Below are 21,671 nucleotides of genomic sequence, written 5' to 3' on the forward strand. Positions count from 1 at the left end.
TTCAGTAAAGGCAAACTGATTAAACATATGCTATTAGGTATAGGCAAGTCAATTTTTTATAAACTGGGAACTTATAATAAAAATCTAGAAAAGCTCTGGACTCTGAGACAGTGTCTTCTATGTAACTCCCAACTGTCTCAATCTCCTTGGAAGTCCTCTCCCCACCTCCCTCTCTCCACACGGTACCCAGCTCCTGCAGCTAAGGCCCTTCCCTTCATAGGGACTTTAAAAGTGTCTTCATGTTGCTGCCCAACTTTACAGAAAGTGAAAGCAGAAATAGTAGACAATGCATTAATGCAAGAAAGGCAGTGAGGAACTATCAAATCAAATAAAAGCTCTTGTCATTAGCTTAAAAGGTTAGTAAATGTACATGCATATATTTTGCTAAAATAAAAATCTTAAACTATGTATGCATCATTAGATTTTGGATTCACCAACTGGGTTCCAGTTGTGTTGAATAAGAAAATTTCTCCTCTATTGGCAATGCCCCAGCTATATCATCTTGGATGCTTATGTAAATGCTGTTCCCTTTGTCTGGTCTGCCCTTCTCACCTGGCAAGTTTGGCAAACTCTTACTCCTTCAAAGAGTCAGCATAAGGCCTCTGCCTAAAGAAGACTTCTCTGATTCTCTCTCTGGTTCTTTGAGCTGGTCCTCTCTCTGAGATTCTACTGCCCTCGGTAAGGTGCTCCATTTTGTTTATCCCTATAATATTGACTGTCTCTCACTGGAGTCAGAAATCTCTGAGGGACAGGGATACTGTCTGTAAGTCTCAAGGTCTCCCGTGTAAAGTTTAGCACAGAGGATGAAGGTTTGATGAGGGAGAGAATAAAGAAATGAATTAATGAATGAGGCATAAAATTAGACAGCAGGGTGCAATCTAGAGGACAGAGCATTGAAAGGTGTAGATAACTGACCATGAGGAATTTCTGAGTGTAGGCAGAAAGAGGAGGAAGGACCTTTGCTGAAGGACCCAGGCATTGAGTAGAGACAGGTTAGGGGAAGGGGATCACAAGGAGATTAAGACAGTAGGGGGCTACATGGAAGACACTGTCTCAGAACAGACTAATGTCTCAGGCTGTCTAGTAAGGATGGGGCCCTGGCTAGAGAATCAGATCTGCCAGGGCTTGATGGATATGGTGGATGAAAATGGCCCCCAGCAGGGGGCTTTCACTAGGTCACAAGGACTGAGTCTCACCTGAGAGGATGAAGGTGCCACTATCTTTGTCCACTACCTCCCACTGGGGGCTGCGGAGCACCTGCCTCTTGGAGCGCTCTGAGGCTGGGGGCTCGTAGGGTACATGCAGGATGAAGTTGAGCAGGCGCAGCTGGCGCACTTCCCAGTACCGCTGCAACTGCCGTATAGTCTCTTGGGCATGAATTCGTTCGTTTTCATTTTGCCAGACCTGGAACAGCTGGGTCTCAGGAACCAGGATTGGGCAACTGATTAGGGGATAGGCTTGGAGCTGGGACTTGGGGATTGGATCTGAGACAGAACTCAAGGGTCAGGGCTCAGGAGAGTGGAGGTGTCAGAGATGAAGGGAGAGGGGGACCATCAGGCTTCAAAGATAGACCATCAGCAGCATCTAACTACCTTGCCCTGGGGCCACTGCTTTGGAACCTCCACCTACTTTTGCAAGGCTCCAGTTGAGCAAATACCTCAGTCAGCTCATGCTCTCTGGGGACAAGATAAGTATTGGGGGGCACCTGCCATTCTGTTCGCCCACAACTTCGGGGCTGCCACCCACTTCCTTCCCCCATCAGGGACATACTCTCAGTCACAGGGAGTCTGGAAGCACCCAAGAAATCCCCATCTGGAGATTTAAAGAAACTGCTCCTGCCCTTCAGGCAGGTTAGCAGTCTCAACCCCCATTAAATCCTATGCCAAACACCCACCACCCTCTTGTCTAAAGGGACTGCTGGGCCTTGACTGGCTTTATTACAGGTCCTGGCTTTGGACCACTTCTCTCGCCCCCGTACTGCAGTCCCCACCTGGTTGATTCGATCTGCAAACTCCAGCAGTGGATAAGTAAGCAGCTGGCCCAGCGTTAGGAGTTCTATAGTTTGGAGACTGCCCAGCCCGAGGGCTGGAGGTAGAGAAAACAAGTCAGAGCAACACTCAGTATGTGACAGAGTCCAGCCCATATCCCATATCCCATATCCCAGAGCCCAGCCCAGCCCAGCTTAGACCCCAGATAGCAGATCCTAGAGCACAACACAGAGTCAACAGCTTAGAACCCAAGGTCTAGAGCACAACTCAGAGCCCAGAGGTAAGGCCCCAGCCCAAGCCCAGCCACCATCAGCAGAGAGGAGGTAGTAAGGGAAGTTAAAAATTTTTGTCCCAGTTGAGGAAAAGAGATTGAAATATGTGGGAAAGGTAGGGACAAACCTGGGGAGGAAAGGTGTTTCCATCAGGAGCAGCAGGAAACTGAGTTGTTGCATCGCTCTAACCTTTCCCCCTCCTCTGACATTAACCAAACATACCTCGCAGGAGACACTGGCAGTTGAGACTCTGTGGCTGGAGGCTGCCCAGCTTAGCGAGCAAGGGCAGGTAGCTGCGAAACTCCCCCAGGATGCGCATGCAGTGCTGCAGCACGGGGCTGTTCAGCCCCAGGGTTGTGCTCATCCGTGCTGCCTCTGTCAGCCAGCCCTCTGTCTTCTCCTGGGCCATAGCTAAGCTGAACTGCAGGGAGGAGGGCTCACTGTCAGCTTTAGACTCTTCCCCTTCCGCACCACTGTAGTCCTCCACTCCCAGACAAGAGCTCCAAGGAAGGGTGTCAGCACCTTGGCAAAAGCCATGCACTTCCACTCGCTGATGTTTTCAGAGATGACTCGGTACAGGTGCCATATGCGCTGCTGCTGCACAATAGGACGTGTCCCACAGATTGGCAAGGGCACAGGAGTCTCATCCTCTGTGGGGGAGGATTGACTGAGACCTGGGCTGCTTGCAGTGTTGGGAGGGGGGTGGTGGAATGATCAGTCAAGAGCCCATAATGACAGAGGTAGGGTCCAGAAAGTGATGGTTGGGGATAGGGGAAGTGGAGTTCCAAATTGTTTGGCTCAACAATGGAGGTGGGGTTAATCCAAGGAACAGTTACTCCAAGGAAAGACCATCTGAGAAAATGTGATGGCAGTGAAAGGGAAGAGTTCCTCTTTTATTAGTCTCCATCTCACTCACTCCATTCTAGTCTAGTGACACCGGACTCTATTATTGCTGAGATGCACCAGGCATGCACTCTCCTGCTAAGGGCCTTTGACTGGCAGTTTATTTCTTTCTGGAACACTCTTCTTTCAGAGAATCACATGGCTCATGCCCTCACCAACTTCAAGTCCTTGTTCAAACAGCATCTTCTCTTTTTTTTTTTTTTTTTTTTGAGACAGAGTCTTGCACTGTTACCCGGGCTGGTGTGCAGTGGTGTGATCTCGGCTCACTGCAACCTCTGCCTCCTGGGTTCAAGCCATTCTCCTGCCTCAGCCTCATAAGTAGCTGGGAATACAGGCTCATGCCACCACGTCTGACTAATTTTTGTATTTTTAGTAGAGACAGGGTTTCACTATGTTGGCCAGGCTGGTCTCGAACTCCTGACCTCATGATCTGCCCGCCTCGGCCTCCCAAAGTGCTGGGATTATAGGCATGAGCCACCAGCCCAGCCAAACAGCATCTTCTTAATGAGGCCTATGCAGGCTATCTGTTTAAAAATTCCTAGCTACCCTCCCTGGCATTCTAGACCCCTCTTACCCTGTTCTACTTTTTTTTTCCTCTATCACTTATCACTTTCTTATATACTACAGAATTTGGTTATCGTCATGTTTATTGTCTTTCTCTCCCAACTAGAAGTTTGGGTTCATCAAGAAAAGCGTTTTGTCATTTGTTCACTGATGTACCTCAAGCCTAGTGTACACAGTAGTCTGTCAACAAATATGTGTTGAATGAATGAATGAATGAATGAATGAACTGTCAGCCCAAGAGAAAGTTCAGCAAGATGAATATTAAAAAAAGATCTGGCCCACATAGAGGACATGTCATGTTTACCTCTGGCCATTATCCTCCACCCCTTCATCTCACAGGGTACTACATTAGTTCTTAATCAATTAAATCAATTATTTATAGTCAGTTGTGAGATATGTGTCAAAAGGAATTTATAATTAACAATAATTATAGTATCGAGGTTTGCAATTTACTTAAAAGACAACAGACATCTCATTAACTTGAGTGGGACAAAAAGTGATAGAGTCACACCCAAACGCTGGGCCTCATGCATCTTACATATGTGCACATCATCCATTTTGGAGATCTCAGAATATTAAAAAGCTGGAATCACTAGGCTATCAAAGCTCTGATCTGACAAAAAGTAAAATGACAGTAAATCTGAATTCTTCCAGTCTTTGTCTAAACTCAAAGATATGGCTAGAGTCCCATATAATCTTTGATGGCAGTTGTTTCAACATCAAATATTGGACAAATAAACAACTTCATCTGTAAGAAAGAGCAGACGTGATATCTCCAAACACATGAAAAGATAAAAACAAACTGGGGATTAAGAGCAAATGTCCTTTGATGGACATTTTCTGGTATCTACTTGATAATTTCCATGCATTTTAAAACTTTTTATCTGAAAATGAGTTCTGATCTTTAAAGTTGTAGGAAAAAGTAGTAAAAAAAAATTGTGTACCTTCGATCTTCCATAGGTATAGATATATATCTATACTGTTTATCTTTGCCTTTTGTTGACATTTTACCCATTTGCTTTATCATTTGCATTCACGTGCTCTGTGCATGGGCATGTGTATGCACATATTCACACACACAATGTTTTTTTCTGAACTATTTAAGGGCAAGTTACATAAATACTCAAGTATGCATTTCCTAAGAATAGGGATATTCTTTTATATAACCACAGTTCAATTCCCAATTTCATATATTATATTGACACAGTATTTTAATCTACTGTCCATATTTCAGTTTTGTCAGTTGACCTAATAATGTCCTAGATAGCATTTTTTTTTTTTTTTTGCCTCAATTATAGCATCTGGTCCAGGGTCAGGTACTGCATTTGCCATGTCTCTTAGCTTCTTTAATCTGGAACATTTCCATAGCCTTTCTTGCTTTTGTAACAGACATCTTTGAAGTATACAGTCCCCATTTGCCACTTTTTTGTTCACAGAAAGTTCCTCATGTTGTGTTTTTATGATTTTTAAAAATGATACTCATGCTTAGCTGGACTACTACATAAATGATATTGTATCCTTCTCCAGTATCACATCTGAAGGCATATGACATCCCTATGTCCTTCATTGGTGATGTTAATTTTTAATCAGCTGGTCAAATTGTCTGATTTCTCCACTCATTGTTGTTTCTTTTTCTTTTTCTTTTTCTTTTTTTTTTTTTTTTTACAACAAATAAGTGATCTCTGGGAGAAACTCTCTAAGATAGTGCAAATATTCTGCTCCTCATCAAATTTGCCCTAGATTTGGCATCCATTAATCCTTATCTGATCTGGTAATTACCATGATGGCTACAAAATAATAATTTTCCCACTCCAGCCTTCCTTCCACATTTGCCAGTCAGCTCCTGGCATTTTACTGTAAGCATGAGTCCTCATTTCTCTCTCATTGATTTATCTATTTATTATTACTCGGGATAATAAATGCCTTTACTTCAATAGCTTAGAATTTATTACTGTACTTACTTTGGTGATCAAATTGTTCCAGATTTAGTCAGTTGGTATCCCTTCTGAATCCTTGTGATATGCTCCCATCACTTTTTAAAACACCTTAATACTTTCTTACTTTCTGGTATAAAAAGACACTCTAGGTTCATCTTGTACCTACCCTGCCACAGCCCTGGAATCATCCATTTCTCTAAGGAGCTCTGGTTCCTTTTAATGGGGAATGATATTAGAAACTAAGACCTGAGCACAATATGGCTTCTTGCTACAGTGGTTTCTTTGCTTCGTGTCCTCTTCAGCAGATAGAGATAGCAAATGTGTGCACATGTATATACACATAAACATACAGTTACATACATATACATGTGTACATAAGCATGCATACACATGCAAAATATGTGTTTTAAAATGCAATAGAAATACAAAGTGATGCCATAGGAAATGGAAGCTTATAAAACAAGCTCACAACATTTTTCCAGAAATCAGAGAAAAAGAATAAAAGAATGAGTGATGATAAAGAAGATAAAATCAGTGAGTGAGAGAGATTCAGTAAATCCAACAAACATAAGAATTCTGGAAGGAAGGCCAGGCACAGTGGCTTACACCTGTAATCCCAGTGCTTTGGGAGGCTGTGGCAGAAGGACTGCCTGAGTCCAGGAGTTTTAGACCAGCCTAAGCAACACAGTGAGTCCTCATCTGTACAAAAAATACAAAAATTAGCAAGGCATGGTGGCACACACTTGTAGTCCCAGCTACTCAGGAGGCTGATGTGGGAGGATTGCTTGAGCCTGGGAGGCTGAGGCTGCAGTGAGCTGTGATCATGACATTGCACTCTAGCCTGAGATCCTGTCTCAATTGTTTGGTAACGGTTCTTATATTTGCTCTGGTCTCCTTCCAGAGCCCACAGAGTTGTTTAAGAACAGAAGGGAACCAGCTTCGACTGTATGGAAGAATTGAGACCAATAGTTATGTCCTAGTCTCCTCCTGTGTATTAGTGAGGCACTCAAGTAGCCTCCTCTCTATACCACATTGGCTGGAGGAAGTAATCTGCTAGAGCATCAAGACCTACTCTTATCTGGGGTCTGCTAGCTGGTGTAGGATTGTGTTGAACAGGGCTACACAAAGGCTAAGTTCTATAAGGAGGGCAACCTTACATTTCTCCTGCACATGCTTTTAGCCCCTGACCCTATCACATTCTGATAGAACATTCACTTGTTTGCCTTCCTTATCAGACTGTGAGCCCCCATGCCCCCACCCTAAGCACAACACCTGCCATGGTCAATATATGATATTTTTGTCCTGAAATTTTCATTTATAAAAGACACCAATGAAGGTATGTGATTCCCAAGGCTTGCTTGGGGTCATACAGGACACAGAACCCTGAGTTCCAACTCTTGTTTCAGTTGACGGGTCTATCACAGAGTGATAATGGAGGGTGCGGGGATCCTCAGTACCAGTGAAGATGACATAAGCGTGGTGCAGTTCACTGAGGTCGCTGACTGTGTTCTGGAACTGACGCTCTAGGGAGATGAGCTGGTGCTCAGTACTCCTCTGATCTTGTGTGGGGTCCATAAAGGGACCGGAGAGGGCCTTCCCAAGCAGGCCTTCCAGCTCTGCCAATGCTGCTGCCATCAGCTGCTGCAGCTTGGGTATAATGGCATGTCGCTTGCTGAGCAGGAACTCTGAAGCCTGGCTTTTCTCAAACTGAAATGCCTCCCACATATCCAGAAGCTGTGGGGCAAGCAGAGGGCAGTGGAGTAGATGTGGTCGTGGGGGAGGAGGGCGGGGAGGGATGGGTGACTCCCTGAATTGCCTTCTCACCGAGATGTCCAGTGCTTCATTCTCAGCACTAAAGAGGCTAAAATGGTTGCGGATGAGTTCATGGAGTGCCCGTACGTATTCCATTCGCTCCTCCAGCTCGACGTACTGTTTGTTGGCTTCATTCAACTGCAGGAACTACAGCATGAGACCAGCAGCCCCACAACCCTATGTGCCTCTTTGGGCCCATCCCTGAGGGCAACTCCCACCTTTTGGAGTGAAGTCTCCAGACCCAGTTGCAGCCTTGTAATCAACTGGTGTCAGGAGCAATCTAGGATCAAAAACCTCTCTGACCCAGATCTCTCTGGTGAAGGGTCCACTTCTCACCCACCACCCCATTACCTTGATGACAAGGCAACAATTTTCTATCTGACTCACAGAGAGCACAACTCTCTCATCACACCAGGGCCTCCCTGTGACATGAGGAACCTGAGGGCCACGTGGACAGGGTAAGAATTAGCAAGGGTAGATCTCTTAGGTGAGCAGTTTAAGAGCATCAGGCCCTGATGGGAGCTCAGCAGAGACCTGAAGACAGTGCGCTGAGCTTTTAAGCAGGATGGGCCCTGAATAAGCTGGGAAGGATGGATGGGGAGAGCCCACCTTCTGGGTGCACTGTGCAATGGCGTGAATATCTGAGTTGATGGTTCGGAAGACATGCATGAAATTTGTGAGCTCTGTCATGAGTTGTTGACTGAGGCTCCAGCACTCATTTTGCACCTGTGCAAGAATGTCCTTCCTTATGCTGTCCAGCTTGGATTCTGGAGACAGGAGAGTAAGGTGTGAGGGGATGCATAAAAAAGAAGGGGTGCTGGGGACAGTGCTGTGATCCAGAGTGGGAGTAGGCTGAATGGCAGGTCGGACCATGAATTATCTCGTTTAATGCTTGTTGGATCCCTGCTCAATGTCCAGTCAGCTGCTATGCACTGAGGACTGTGATCTATACCGGTAGACAAGAGCAAATGAATGAAACAGAAAGTTTCCCCACCCTGAAAGGCTCATAATATGAGGCAGAGACAGACATATAAATGAGCAATCACAAATCAGAATGATAAATCCACTGTGAGTGCCTGGGAGCCTTCAGCCAGCATAGTTAAGAGGTGGGGTTGCCGGGGGGTATCCTGAGAAGGCTGGGCAAGGCCCCTTCAGAGAAGAAACATTGGAGTTGGATGTGTTGAGTAGTTAATGCTCCAAAAAGATGAAACAGTGTGTGCAAGGGTATGGAAATGACATGATTGTGAATAGCAGAATACCCTAGCAGAGATAAAAGTATTCTGCTTTTGGAGTCTTACTGCCCTTGCTCTAGAAGAAGGGGGACCAAGAAGGTAGTATGATCTGCCTTTTGTTTTTAAGGATTAAAGTAAAGAAGGTCTCAGGTGGAAAAGGGGCTAGGAAGTAATCCTGGAAATTGCCCTTGGCAGTATGAACAACTTTATTATCTCAGAGGGCAGGGATAACACCCATATGATACCTCATGAAATCTAAGATCTGCTTGTAAGAAGTACCATTATTTTACATACCACTAACAAAGAAAAAACTGATGCCATCTAAACTCTAACATGTCTTCAATCAGGAGACATCTTTAAGGTTCAGAGATGTTAAAATATGCACAGGATGGGAAAACACAACATAGAAATCTGGTACACCAAATAGAGTATAGAGTGCTTTCTACATACCAGACACTATTTCAAGAACATAAATTATATTAACCTATTTTATCCTCACAAATTCCCATTGAAGTAAATACTATTATTTTATAGATAAGCAAACTGAAGCTCAGAGAGGTTATGTAACTTGATCAACATCACACAGTGGCAGAGCAAAGATTCAAACTCAGGTAGCATGGCTCCACTCCATTATATTTTAAATACAAATATGTTTATGTTATAAATATAAATGTAAACATATATAAAATATGTTTATATAAAGTATTTAAAAATATATTTTATATTATGTGTGAAGTAAACTGGCCAACCCTCTATTAGCATCTCTGCAACTAGAAGGTAAAATAGTGAGTTTGGGGGACAGATAATTGAGACATACTGGGCATGTCACTTTCAGAGACTTGGAGGAAGTAACCAAGACGAATGGGTACTAAGACCTGAGATTGAGAAAACCTACTGAGAGGAAGCCTATTGAGGGACAACCTATATCAGACAGAACACAAAGATCTAAACTCATCCTTTTTCACACTGTCCCTTTGGAACATAATAGTAACTAGGCCATTGCAATGCTGCCGCATTGTTTTTTTTTTTTTTTTATGGTGCTGCTTTTGGACCAGTAGCAACAGGCAGATGAAGGCAGATGGGAGCTCAACAGTGACACCATATGGTATAAAGGAACAATGCATTGATATATATATATATACACACACACACATACACCCCAGGACTACCTTGGGATTAGAAGCTGGAGATGGATAAAAACAGATTTAAGAGATACTTAGGGGACAAAAGAATGACAAGGATTTGGTGACACGTTGGATGTAGTAACATCAAGGAGAGGGAGGAGTAAAGGGTGACCCCAAGTTTCTGGTGAAGCTAATTCATCAGAGTGTATAATTATGCCATTCGTTGTTCAAGCGAGCTCAGGAAGAAGAGAAACAACAGAGTTAAGTTAGAGGGTTAGATAAAATTCAATCAGCAAGAAGGATGAGAGTAGACACAAGGGGATAAGGTGAAATGAAAAAAATTATTGAGCACCTACTGCATGCCACACTCAATGCTAGGAGTATTGCAAATAATATCTCACTTAATCATCCCTACTATAACCCTGTGAGTGACTGTGTTATCATGCCTAGCTTACAAATAAGGAAACTAAAACACAGTAATCTGAAGTTACCAAGCAAGTGAAAAACAGAGACAGGGTTCTAAATCCAGTGCTTATTTCTCTCCACCTGCTCCTCTTGAAGAGGCTAGTTGGTCTTGAACTGAGGATCAAGAAACTAACAAACTAGAACAACAATGAGCTTTCTGGAGCAGCAGTGAAGTAAAGCCTGACCAAAACAGGACCAGAGAAAAGGCAAAACAATCATAGGTCCTCCCCATTCCTGCCTTGCCAGCCCGAACCCCTTGTACAAGAGCAGGGAGTTTCAGTGGCCTATTGGATACCTAATGATACATGTGCTTTCCTCTGTTGAGAGCCAAGACAGGGAAGGCTAAGCAAGCAGAGCATTCAAGCAAACTCTTTCCAGGCCCCAGTGGCTTCTAACCTTCATAAAGAAAGCAGGCCTGGGGAGCCATGGGTCCAATAGAATTTAGTCTTCACAGGAAGTAGATACTATTGGCTATTGCCATCCTTGAGGCTCGGTGAGGAAAGAGAACAACCTCCATATTTCCGAAAAGAACAAATCACTGGCTTCCCAATCTACCCCACTGTGAGCCTCTCTATGGCGAACTCCTAGGCTGAGGCACTAGCTAGTACAAAATAGCATGAGATATCCTTCCTATGGGAAGGGAGAAAGAGGATAAAAGACTAGGTCATAAACCAGATTTCTCAGAGACCCAGGGATACGAACAACTGGGCATTGGCTTAGTAGGGGTAGGAAGTGTCAAGAGGAGGGAACCTGAGATGGGATGAGGAGAAAACAGATAGTAGAATGCTCTTGAGCCCCACTTTCTATATAGAACTTTGCGAAGAGACTATCTTTTAGGGTGCCCCTTGCTAACATGAAATAGTCACAGCAGAGTAGAAATCATACTGCTATGTGTTGTAGTAAAAAGAGGGGCAGATATAATGCTTACCAGTTTCCCACAACTCCCAAATGGCAGGGAATACAGAGGATAGCAGAGAATTGATAGCCAGTGGCCTGGATGAAGTTCCTGTGTTGAGGGGCTAGGGACCCTGAAGCAAAAGCCGTGGGGGTAGCCAGCCTAAGACAGAGACTGGATGAAGGATTCACTAAAACCCCAAGGATCAGCTATGCCAGCAAATGCCAAGGCAAGGACGGGTCAGCAAAGATAGACACTCCAGGTCCCTATAAGGCCAAGAAAACACACCCCAGCTCTACCAGCCCAGGACACAGCAGCACCAGAAGCAGCTATGTCAGAAGGGCAGAGACCAGGCAAGGAAGTATTACACCTCAGAAGCCAGCCCACCAGCCTTCCCCAGTACAGGGGGCACCTTGGGAAGGAACAGGGAGAAAAAGACATTTGAGAGTAAAAACAACCCAGAACTATAGTATAAATTTTCAATTGCCCAGATACCCCAAATAGACTGAATCGGACCAAAAGTGACTGCTTTAAATGAAAGGAGCTTTCTTTAATTGGAAAGGTTACATTCTTTCACTGCCAGTAGAAGTTAGGACTACAGAGTAAGACAAGATCAGTTAGAGAGTAGCTTTTTACACATGCAAATTGTAGTATAAATTTCACTCTGCTACATGCAGAGAGAAGGCACCCTAGATTCCCAAGAACCTGTAAAGACACTGAGCTTAGTAGCCCAAGCACAGGAACATGATTCCTAAGGAATACAGGGTATGAGCAGAGACAAAACAGAGAGGCTGGCCTCTGCAGCGAGCATACCTTTGATGGCAAAGGAAAGGGCCATCGGGCTTTGGAAGGCTTCATAGGTCCAATAAGAGGCCCGCACCGAAAGGTCTCTGGAGGACATTCCAGGACCAAGGCAGGCCATGTGAATAGACGTAGAGAAAAGGGAAGGAGGAGAGGGAAGAGAAGTAGTGCTTACCCATCTCTGTCTGTACATCACGGCAGCTAAGTAGCAGCAACTTGCCTTTTGTGAGCAACTCGACAGGCATACTGGAGACACGGGCCTGCCAAACATTTAGGCGGCTCACCAGTGTCACGTAGTTCTTGATGGGACCACCTCTCATGTCTTCCAGCTTCTGAGGCACCCAGGATTGCAGGAATTCATAAATGCCTGTTATCCAATGATGTTCCCTGCAGAATTCCTGCACCTCCCACAGCACACCCTAAGGGCAGACAAGGTGTTTAGGGCAGAGGCAGGTGGCTATAATGGGAATTGGTGGGCAGTACCCTATCCCTTAAACCACTGTTCTCACCTCCAGCAGCACCTGTTGTATATTCAGTGCCTGCTGGATCTGAGGGTTGTTGTTCAGATCTTCCTCCAGCTGCTTATAATTGCAGGGGAAGTACTGGCCCCGCAGCCGATACCCGCGGACCTCCAAGATACCAGCAATTGGGTGAGACTTCCAGGGCCACACCAATCCTACATTCGGGCCACAGAAGATGCTCACAGCATCACTGGGCTGGCCCTGGAACTTGGGCATCAGAAATTCGGTTTTTGAGTCCTCCTCTTCATCTTCTTCTATGGAGCACATGCCATAATTGTCGGTCAGTACCCTCCAGAGCCCACAAACAACCTTCCCTTGTCTTTGCCCTCAGTGTGTACATACACACACACACACACACACACACACACACACACACCCATTCTCTGCTCATGAGTGAGTTAACACATACATCTATATCACAAATGTAAAATACCAGACCCATGGAGGGGATTTATTAGTTAGGGTTCATGTGCAAATTACATAATTTACCCTAGCTAGTCTAAGCAGGGAGGGACTTATTACAGAATATTAAATGGGTTGCAGAATAATTAGAAGAGCTAAGATACAAAACCACTGTAGGTTGAGCATCTAGCACTGCATGCTGCCTGGCAAAATGGGATGTCACTGTCACACCGTCAACTACAAAACACACTGCCTCTGCTATGATCCACAGAATGGATGGCATATGCCCTGACTTTCCCCCACTTAATTCAATTCTGAATCAAAGTCCTTTGTAGATCTAACTGGTGGATCCTAAATTGTATATGACACCTAGCTGCAGGCGAGTCTGGGAAGTGTAGTTTGTAGTCTCCGGCATCTGCAGAACATAGGAGTTGGTGGGAAGGAATATTGAACATGCCAGTCCTCAGTTACCTGTCTTAAAGAATATTCTTGAACTTAGCCACTCATTAACTCTTTAGGAACAGGTTAATTGACAAGTTTAGTATTTGTGTTAAAACTTGACACAAAATAAAGGAAAGAATTAAAATGTCCAGAAATAAGAGCCATACTATCCACACCCAAGCCCTATAGTACTCTTAGCTGATCTCTTCTCTTCTCCAGCTGTACTCACTCTCCAGGAAATCTCATCCAGCTTTATGACTGTAAGTACTATCTATTTGCTCCCAAATTTATCTGCAGCCCAGATCTCTCACTTAACTCCAATCCCATTTAAATAACTGCCTACTTCACTTCTCTATCTGGGTGTCTAACATGCACCTCAAATTTAACAGAGCCAAAATGAACTCTAATTCCTCCCCGCCAAAACTGCAGTCTTCCAGTTTCAGTAAATGGAAACTCTGTTCTTCCAGTTTCTCCAACTGAAATCTTTATAGTCACCTTTGACTCTTTTTCACATACAACACATCCCCCCATTTAAAAATCCTGTTGTCTCTACTTTTAAAATATATCCAGAATCCACCAATTCTCACCACATTTACCACCACCTGCCCTTCTCCCCCATCCCAAGTCACCATCATCTCTTACGGCATTATTGCAAAAGCCTTCTAACTTTTCTCCCTGCATTGGCCCTTGCCTCCTACACCTTGCAGTCTCTGCTCCATATAAGAACAAGAATGATCCTTTAAAAAAAAACGCCAGAAGAGATTCTGAGAAGATGATGGCAATGGCAGCATCATTTTGAAATCTCCCCCAAATGCCCACATAAAAATGATAGAACAATTAGATAGTAAAACCAAAAATGCAAGGATAACATTTTTTAACAAATGAGGACAAGGGATCCTCATAAATCCTAAAATACAAGTAGGTAGGGTCAAACCACCTGCAACCTCAAAATACACATGGCATCACCATTTGTGATGAATGATGCAGAGGGAAACAATGAAGCAACAGATGGACCTAAGAATAAGAAAACCCCCAAACAGCCATCAAGCATTTACTGGGAGGCAGAGGGCCCATTTGAGAACAGCAGGTAAAACTGGAAGGGGGTTTTACCCCCTCCAAGAACAGGTGAGGTAAGGTCTATAGAAGCTTAAGTAATCTATGCCCTGTGTACTCTTGAAACCAAACACTCAGGGCTCCCTTTTGGGACAGAGCTTGTCATGGAGAAAATCCTGCGAGTAGAATAAAGATTGAGCAGCCACAGAGAAAAAGGAAAAGTCTAGATGAAGGTAGGGGAGGGAAACCAGAAAACCTCAAAAAGTAAGCCATCATTTTTTTTTTTAATACAGAAAAACAATATAAAGTGAAACTCAGAGGTCAGGGAACTATTTTGAAAAAGTCTTCTTTTGAAAGTTAAGAAATGCTAAAATTTCCAGTTTTCTATGAGCAGCAGAAAAGTATCAACATCAAACCCCATACCAAGCTTTTATAAAAAAAAAACAAAGCAAGGTGTAGAATAAATCCCTAGAGACAATGAAAGCATGTCAAAAACCAGAGCAAAACTATAGCCCATTTCAAAACAAGCTAAAAGACACTAGAAACATGATAGAAGTCATGAGAGGACACATATCAGAATTAGAAAAACTCAGAAATTATGTGACAGAACTATGGAAAGAATTAGAAATGAAAGAAGAAACAATTTCATAACGGAAATTTAACTAAAATGGGACATAAGAGCAAACAAACTCAAAGGATAATTTCTTAAGAAAAATAGAAGGCAAAATAAGGTAACTATACAACTAAAAAGGAAATTAAAAAATTTTAGAAGATTTCAAGAGAAAGGGAGAAATACTGGGGATGGGTGAAAAGGATCTAATGTATCAGTAACAGGATTCCCCGAAGAAGAAAACAAAGCAAGGGAAGAGAACAAATATTAAAAACTATAATTCAGAAAAACTGTTCTGAAATTTAAAAAAGATATAAAGCCACATTTTGAAAGAACATACCTGAGAATTCTTCCCCAGAATGTTCAATACCAACACATATTCTAACTAAAATAACTAGATTTCAATAAAAAAGAAAAAAAATCTAGGCAAAAAGAACAAGTGATTTTGTAAAGAAAATAAAATTAGATTATCAGAGGCTTTTTGATAGCAACTCATAATATCCTAAGAAAACAGAATAACATATTTAAGATATGCAAAGGAAAAAAGTATAAACCAACAACTTTATATTCAGCAACACTAACTTTCAAAAGGTACAAATTGTTATCAACATAGAAGGACTTCAGAATTTTGTTCCTACAAGCCCTTCCTGAGAAATGTAGTAAAAAGTGACCTTCGGACAAACAAAATCACTAGAAATACCTCAACACAAGGACTGCTGGCAGGCTTAAAGATATTGAACTAAGATTAAGTGAGGGATAGAAGGGAAAGAGTATAGTATGAAATGACGATGTAGAGATTGCTGGTGATTCTCTTGCTTGCCAGGTGGACAGAGACTACCTGAAGAATGGAACTCTGAAGGCACATTGGTTGATTGCCCAATAGCTATTCCCTTCTCCCTTCCTCTATGGTTGGAGAACTGCCTTCCATGAGACACTGAGAATGTCAGCCATTTATTTCCCAGCCTTTCTTACAGCTAGAGGTAGACACATGACGCAGATTTTGATGGTGAGATGTAAAAGTGAATCTGACGGGGAGTTTCCGGAAAAGGTTCCTTTTCCTGGCAAAAAGTGAGAGTCAGACACAGAGCTCTCTTGTTAATCTTGCCTCTCCTTTTCTGCCTGATTTTGCTTGAGAATGGGATGCTCGACATTGCAGCTTGTCTTGCAACTATGAGGCAACAAGCCTGAGAATGAAAAAACAAAAAAACAAAAAAACAAAAACCACTTCATTGCGGCCTCCTCTGCCACACATACCTCTCTTACAGAATTGGCTCTTAAATATAGCTAAAAGCAGGAAAGAGTGATGGAAAGATACAAAGAACCTGGTACTTGATGATCACTTTTAAGCCACTGAACAAGCTCTGGAAGCACCTACTTCAAGACTTCCTGTTTTGTTTTGTTGTTGTTGTTGTTGTTTAGGCCACTGTGGCTGAATCTAGCTGCATTATGAATTTTCTAGTTATAGGTGTGTAGTTTTGAGTTAAGATTACTTAATCCAAAATCAACCCCCATACTCAGGCCCATATAATAGATGTTTATAGCCAAACACAAGCACAGCTGAAGACTGCAACCTCCCCCACGATACACAACCTTCTAAGAGGATCTGCCCTTGCCTGTAGCTAAAAGCCAGTTATTTCGCACCATGACACATCCCCTTGCCATAGCTTATGAATAAATCATGCAATCTACAGGAGAGGCTGAATCAATCATACTCCTTGTCTTGAAATTGGAACTAAATCAGTCTCATGGACAGGAAAACTTAAAGATCACATAAAGTCAAGTATGGAGTTGGTGCCATAAAAAGTTTAAGTTATTTGAAAGAAGTAGTTATAAGGGAGCAGAAAGCCCAAAGGAAGCGGAGATAACTGGTCTCAGGAATCGGGACAGGGGAACTGGAAAGATGCACAGAGATGAAAAAAGGATAATCAGAAATTTGAGAGACAGGGGTTCTCTTCCTGATATTCTAGTTTCAAATTCTGTGAAGATGGGTGCTGTTACTTCTTCTGTACCTTTGAATTTAGTAATTGTCTGTTTCATGAGCTCCAAAATATAAGACAATCTTGAAGAGCAGTGATTCAAGGTGCCAAGACCTATGAGAGTGCTCAGGCAATATGGTGCTGTACAAAGTCAATTGTGATTCCAAGCGATGGAAAGAAAAGCTATTTTTAATGGAATTTGGCAAAATAACATACCAACAAAACAAAACAAAAATCACTAACTTCATAGCCAAGGTAAGAATGAAATAAACTTTGCTTATAATGAGAATTTTTTTCTTTTTAATTTTAGATATGGTATCTCTGTCACCCAGGCTGGAATGCAGTGGTGTGATCATGCCTCACTGCAGCCTCAAACTCCTGAGATCAAGCAATCCTTCCACCTCAGCCTCCTGAGTAGCTAGGACTACAGGTGCACACCATCATGCCTGGCTAATTTGTAAATTTTTTGTAGAAACAGGGTCTCACTATGTTGCTCACACTGGTCTCGAACTCCTGGCCTCAAGTAACCCTCCCGCTTCGGCCTCCCAAAGTGCTGGGATTACAGGTGTGAGCCACTGTGCCTGGCCATAAGAAGAAATTTGAAATCAACTAAATCAAAGAAATGTAATTTACCTGCCATTTCTAAGGGATTTGGGACTTCAACTGAAAATTCATATGTATTGATATAATACATATAAGTCAACATGGAGTTGAATTTTAAAATATCAATCCAACTTGAAAGGCTTCAATGATATAGATCTTTAATATAGGTTTCCTTGAATGAGTGACTCAGACATTCCACACAGAGCAAAGCTTCTGGTTAAACATATTTATACGACTCCTCATATCTCCAGGGTTTCTTTCTCACAGAGCGGCAAGGAAAAAAAAGAAATCTTTCCTTCTCTCTCATCTATAAGTCTACTCACAGTCACACTGCTTCCCTCTATATTTCCTCTTCCTGGTCCTACTGTTCATACCTCATACTCCAAAGAGACCTTCCCTGTGCAGTCCCCTTGCAAAAAATCAGTTTTCATTTTTTACATTACATCTCCAAGCTAATTTCGGCTATCCCAACCAAAATGTATATCAAGAGATTATATAATTAAAATTAGGCAATTCTTCGTCTCTTTTCAGTGTAACAGATTTATCTTACCGCAAATATCAAAGAGTTATTCCAATCTTAATAGGATATTGCCATATTAAAGTTTAAGGTTTTTGAATTTGACATCTGACAGATGAGAAAAGTGATTATCTGATTGTGCTTTCTGAGTTTTGAACTGCAGAAAACATCTGATAAGACTGTAAGGACGTCAGATAGTAATAGTAATACTCTTGTTTAGTTGTAAAATGTTCTGTGGAAAATATTGGAGAACACAGTTTAAGACTGGAGAATATGTTGCAACTATTTTATTAATAATACACTGAGTATTCTTTTAGTGATTAGAATCTAGTCAATGTATACATTTCTATTGAAAAGGAGTTAATTTTCATACTTTTGTGTGTAAATGGGGCTACTGAAATTATTTCATAATTTAGTTAAAAGGCCATACAAATTTTGCCTCATTTAAGTAAAAGTTTTCTCAGTTAGATGCATCTTTCTTAAAGACTACTAGTAGTGTTTTAACTGCTACTTCCTTTTTTTTTTTTTTTTTTTTTTTTTTTTTTGAGACGGAGTCTGGCTCTGTCGCCCAGGCTGGAGTGCAGTGGCCGGATCTCAGCTCACTGTAAGCTCCGCCTCCCGGGTTTACGCCCTTCTCCTGCCTCAGCCTCCCGAGTAGCTGGGACTACAGGCGCCTGCCACCTCGCCCGGCTAGTTTTTTTGTATTTTTTTAGTAGAGACAGGGTTTCACCATGTTAGCCAGGATGGTCTCGATCTCCTGACCTCGTGATCCGCCCGCCTCGGCCTCCCAAAGTGCTGGGATTACAGGCTTGAGCCACCACGCCCGGCCTTAACTGCTACTTCTTTACGTTTATTCAAAATGTACTCCACTTTTTAAACTTTTATTTTAGATTCCGGGGTACATGTGCAGGTTTGTTATATAGGTAAACTCATGTCACAGGAGTTTTTTGTACAGATTATTTTGTCACGGTACTAATTCTAGTACCCAATAATTGTTTTTTTCCATTCCTCTCCTTCTGCTCACCCTCCACCCTCAAGTAGGCTCCAGTGTCTGTTGTTCCCCTCTTTGTGTCCATGAGTTCTCATCATTTAGCTCCCACTTATAAGTGGGAGTCACAACAAAACCAAAATTGACAACTGGGATCCAATTAAATTTAAGAGCTTCTGCATAGCAAAAGAAACTGTCAACAGAGTAAACAGACAACCTACAGAAGGGGAGAAAATATTTGCAAACTATGCATCTGGCAAAGGTCCAATATCTAGCATCTATAAGGAACTTAAACAAACTTACAGGAAAAAAAAAAATGGCCCCATTAAAAAGTGGGCAAAGGACATGAACAGACATTTTTCAAAAGAAGACATACATGTGGCCAATAAGCATATGAACAAAAAGCTCAATATCATCGATCATTAGAGAAATGCAAATCAAAACTTTTTCATTTTTTTAAAGAATTTAAGGACAACAGAACTTTGGTCTGGCTGGGCATGGTGGCTCATGCTTATAATCCCAGCACTTTGCAAGGCCAAGATAGGAGGACTGCTTGAGGATAGGAGTTCACGACTAGCCTGGGCAACATAGCAAGACTCCATCTCTACAAAAAATTTAAAAATTAGCCAGGCATGGTGGTATGTGCCTGCAGTTGCAGCTACTTGGGAGGCTGAGGCAAAAAGATGACTTGAGCCCAGGAGGTTGAGGCTGTACCACTGCACTCCAGCCCGGGTGACAGAGTGAGACCCTGTCTCAAAAACAAACTAACAACAAAAAGAACTTTGGTTTTGATTACTCCATTCTATTAATCTGATTTTCCATTCAGATCCCTTTTTTCTTCAAATTTTGTAGAAAAGTTTAAAAAATGGTACTATGAATACCCTTATTCATCCATTTAGATTAAACAATTATTAACATTTTGTCACATTGCATTATTTGGTTTTCCTTCTATCTTTTCATTCCCCTAAACATTCTGAAGGTAAGATACAAGCATCATGACATTTCACCCCTAAATATACCAGTCTGTGTGCTTTTTGAAAAGCAGAAGGGACAACCTAATGTGAATATTTTCAGTTTCACTGGAAATTAGATTAAAAATGCAAGAGGTTTTTTTTTTGCTCCTTTTAACCATTCAAAAAATACTACAGCATATTTATAACATGAATTAGTACTGCATATGGTGAGAAAATATTGTGAAATGTCTGATTTATCTACATCTTTAATACTAATAAAGTAAGAAGGCACATCTGTAGCACGTATTTCTATGTTCTGAGCACCATACTAGACACATGACCTCTTTTAATCTTTAAAATAATTCTTCAGGTTAGGTATGTTTGTTATTCCCACTTTGCAGACTAGTAAACTAATGAGTCTGACTCCAGAGCCTTACTTCTTTCCACAGCACCATGTAAAACAAATATCAATAGTCTCTATCAATTAACCTAAATTTATTTGGGGAAAATAACGTGCCCCAACTGGTGTATAATTTGTAAAAGACACAGAATCCTTGCAATGAACCTTTTTGCTCCTTGTCACCTATTTCCTAAAATTAATGCTATGTCTTTAATTCTTCTGATAGAAGTTGAATGGGGAAATTAAAAAGTATTGATGAGTCAGATGTGACTGATTGCATTTAATGATTTTATTTGTGACAGCATTAGTATCCTAAATAAGAGAAATGTGAAGATATGTTTCCACCCTGATGGTTAATAAGTGTGAAGATTGATAATCAATAATAATTAGTAACCATGAAATGTTTCAATAATACCGATGAATTAATCCATATGAAATGAAAGAGAGCTATATGACATAAAGCAAGTGTTGAGCAAGCAGAGCTCTTCAAACAAGTACAAATTTACTTAGCAATAAAGTTCAGTAGTAAATGCAATGCAATTATGGCACTGGAGAAAAACCTCACACAGTTTTGGATGAACCAGGTTTGGAAGGACAATATACTCACACTCTTTCATACACCCTCTCATTGCACGCACATACACAGAAGCACGTGAATTTGTGAGCAAAAACACTCCCTGACCTTTCTACCCACAACACACATGTGCAGTACCCAGGTTAGAGCTGTTCCATCCACACCCAATGCCTGACTCTATAGCCTGGAACTCCTGCCTTCTTCCCATGCCATTCGTACTTGTGCCCTTACCCTCCTTCGGCCTTCCTACCCCCTGCCTAGGTCTCCCTAAATACCTTCAGAATACAGGGAATCCGAAGAGGTCTTCAGGTCTGCAGACTGTACTACCTTCATGCCAGGATATGGAGAAGGGGCAGAAATGGGAAAACAATGAGGGATTCAAACCAGGTTGTGAGAGTCTGATTACTCAGAGGATAGGAACTGGGAATTCCCACAGCCAGCTCTCTGCTCAATCCAGAATACCTGTAAGGCAGAGGTCTTGACAGACTGTAGGCCTCCAGTTAGAATCTGAATCATATTTTCAACACAGGGCACATGAGACAGTTGGTCATGATCATCAAAGACCAGCTGTGATGAGAGAAAGGGTTTCTGCCTTGGGGCCTGTAAAAAAAAGGGTCAGGAAAGGTCGAGGGGCTAGATG

The 21,671-nt window shown here is 42.1% G+C and overlaps 1 protein-coding gene across 27 annotated transcripts in view; it reads right to left on the reverse strand.

Annotated features, from left to right (window-relative positions):
* LOC105488785 (dynein heavy chain domain 1) overlaps positions 1 to 21,671 on the reverse strand; it is a 75,693-nt gene that overhangs the window by 30,361 nt on the left and 23,661 nt on the right. For 19 of the 27 annotated variants that reach the window (XR_011610881.1, XR_011610883.1, XR_011610882.1 and 16 more), the window contains 11 exons: positions 21,494 to 21,631; positions 21,307 to 21,358; positions 12,503 to 12,768; positions 12,169 to 12,412; positions 8,086 to 8,243; positions 7,489 to 7,614; positions 7,122 to 7,398; positions 2,783 to 2,910; positions 2,483 to 2,681; positions 1,991 to 2,085; positions 1,197 to 1,404 (listed from right to left, as the gene is read on the reverse strand). Coding sequence is in view for 24 of the 27 variants with exons in the window: in XM_071075171.1 (XP_070931272.1) it covers positions 1,197 to 1,404; positions 1,991 to 2,085; positions 2,483 to 2,681; positions 2,783 to 2,910; positions 7,122 to 7,398; positions 7,489 to 7,614; positions 8,086 to 8,243; positions 12,169 to 12,412; positions 12,503 to 12,768; positions 21,307 to 21,358; positions 21,494 to 21,631 (1,891 nt within the window). In the remaining 3 variants the exon portion in view is untranslated. The other 8 variants (XM_071075166.1, XM_071075164.1, XM_071075172.1 and 5 more) reach the window with 3 other exon arrangements.

This window comes from Macaca nemestrina, chromosome 12 (genome assembly GCF_043159975.1).
Source record: "Macaca nemestrina isolate mMacNem1 chromosome 12, mMacNem.hap1, whole genome shotgun sequence".
Taxonomy (NCBI): domain Eukaryota; kingdom Metazoa; phylum Chordata; class Mammalia; order Primates; family Cercopithecidae; genus Macaca; species Macaca nemestrina.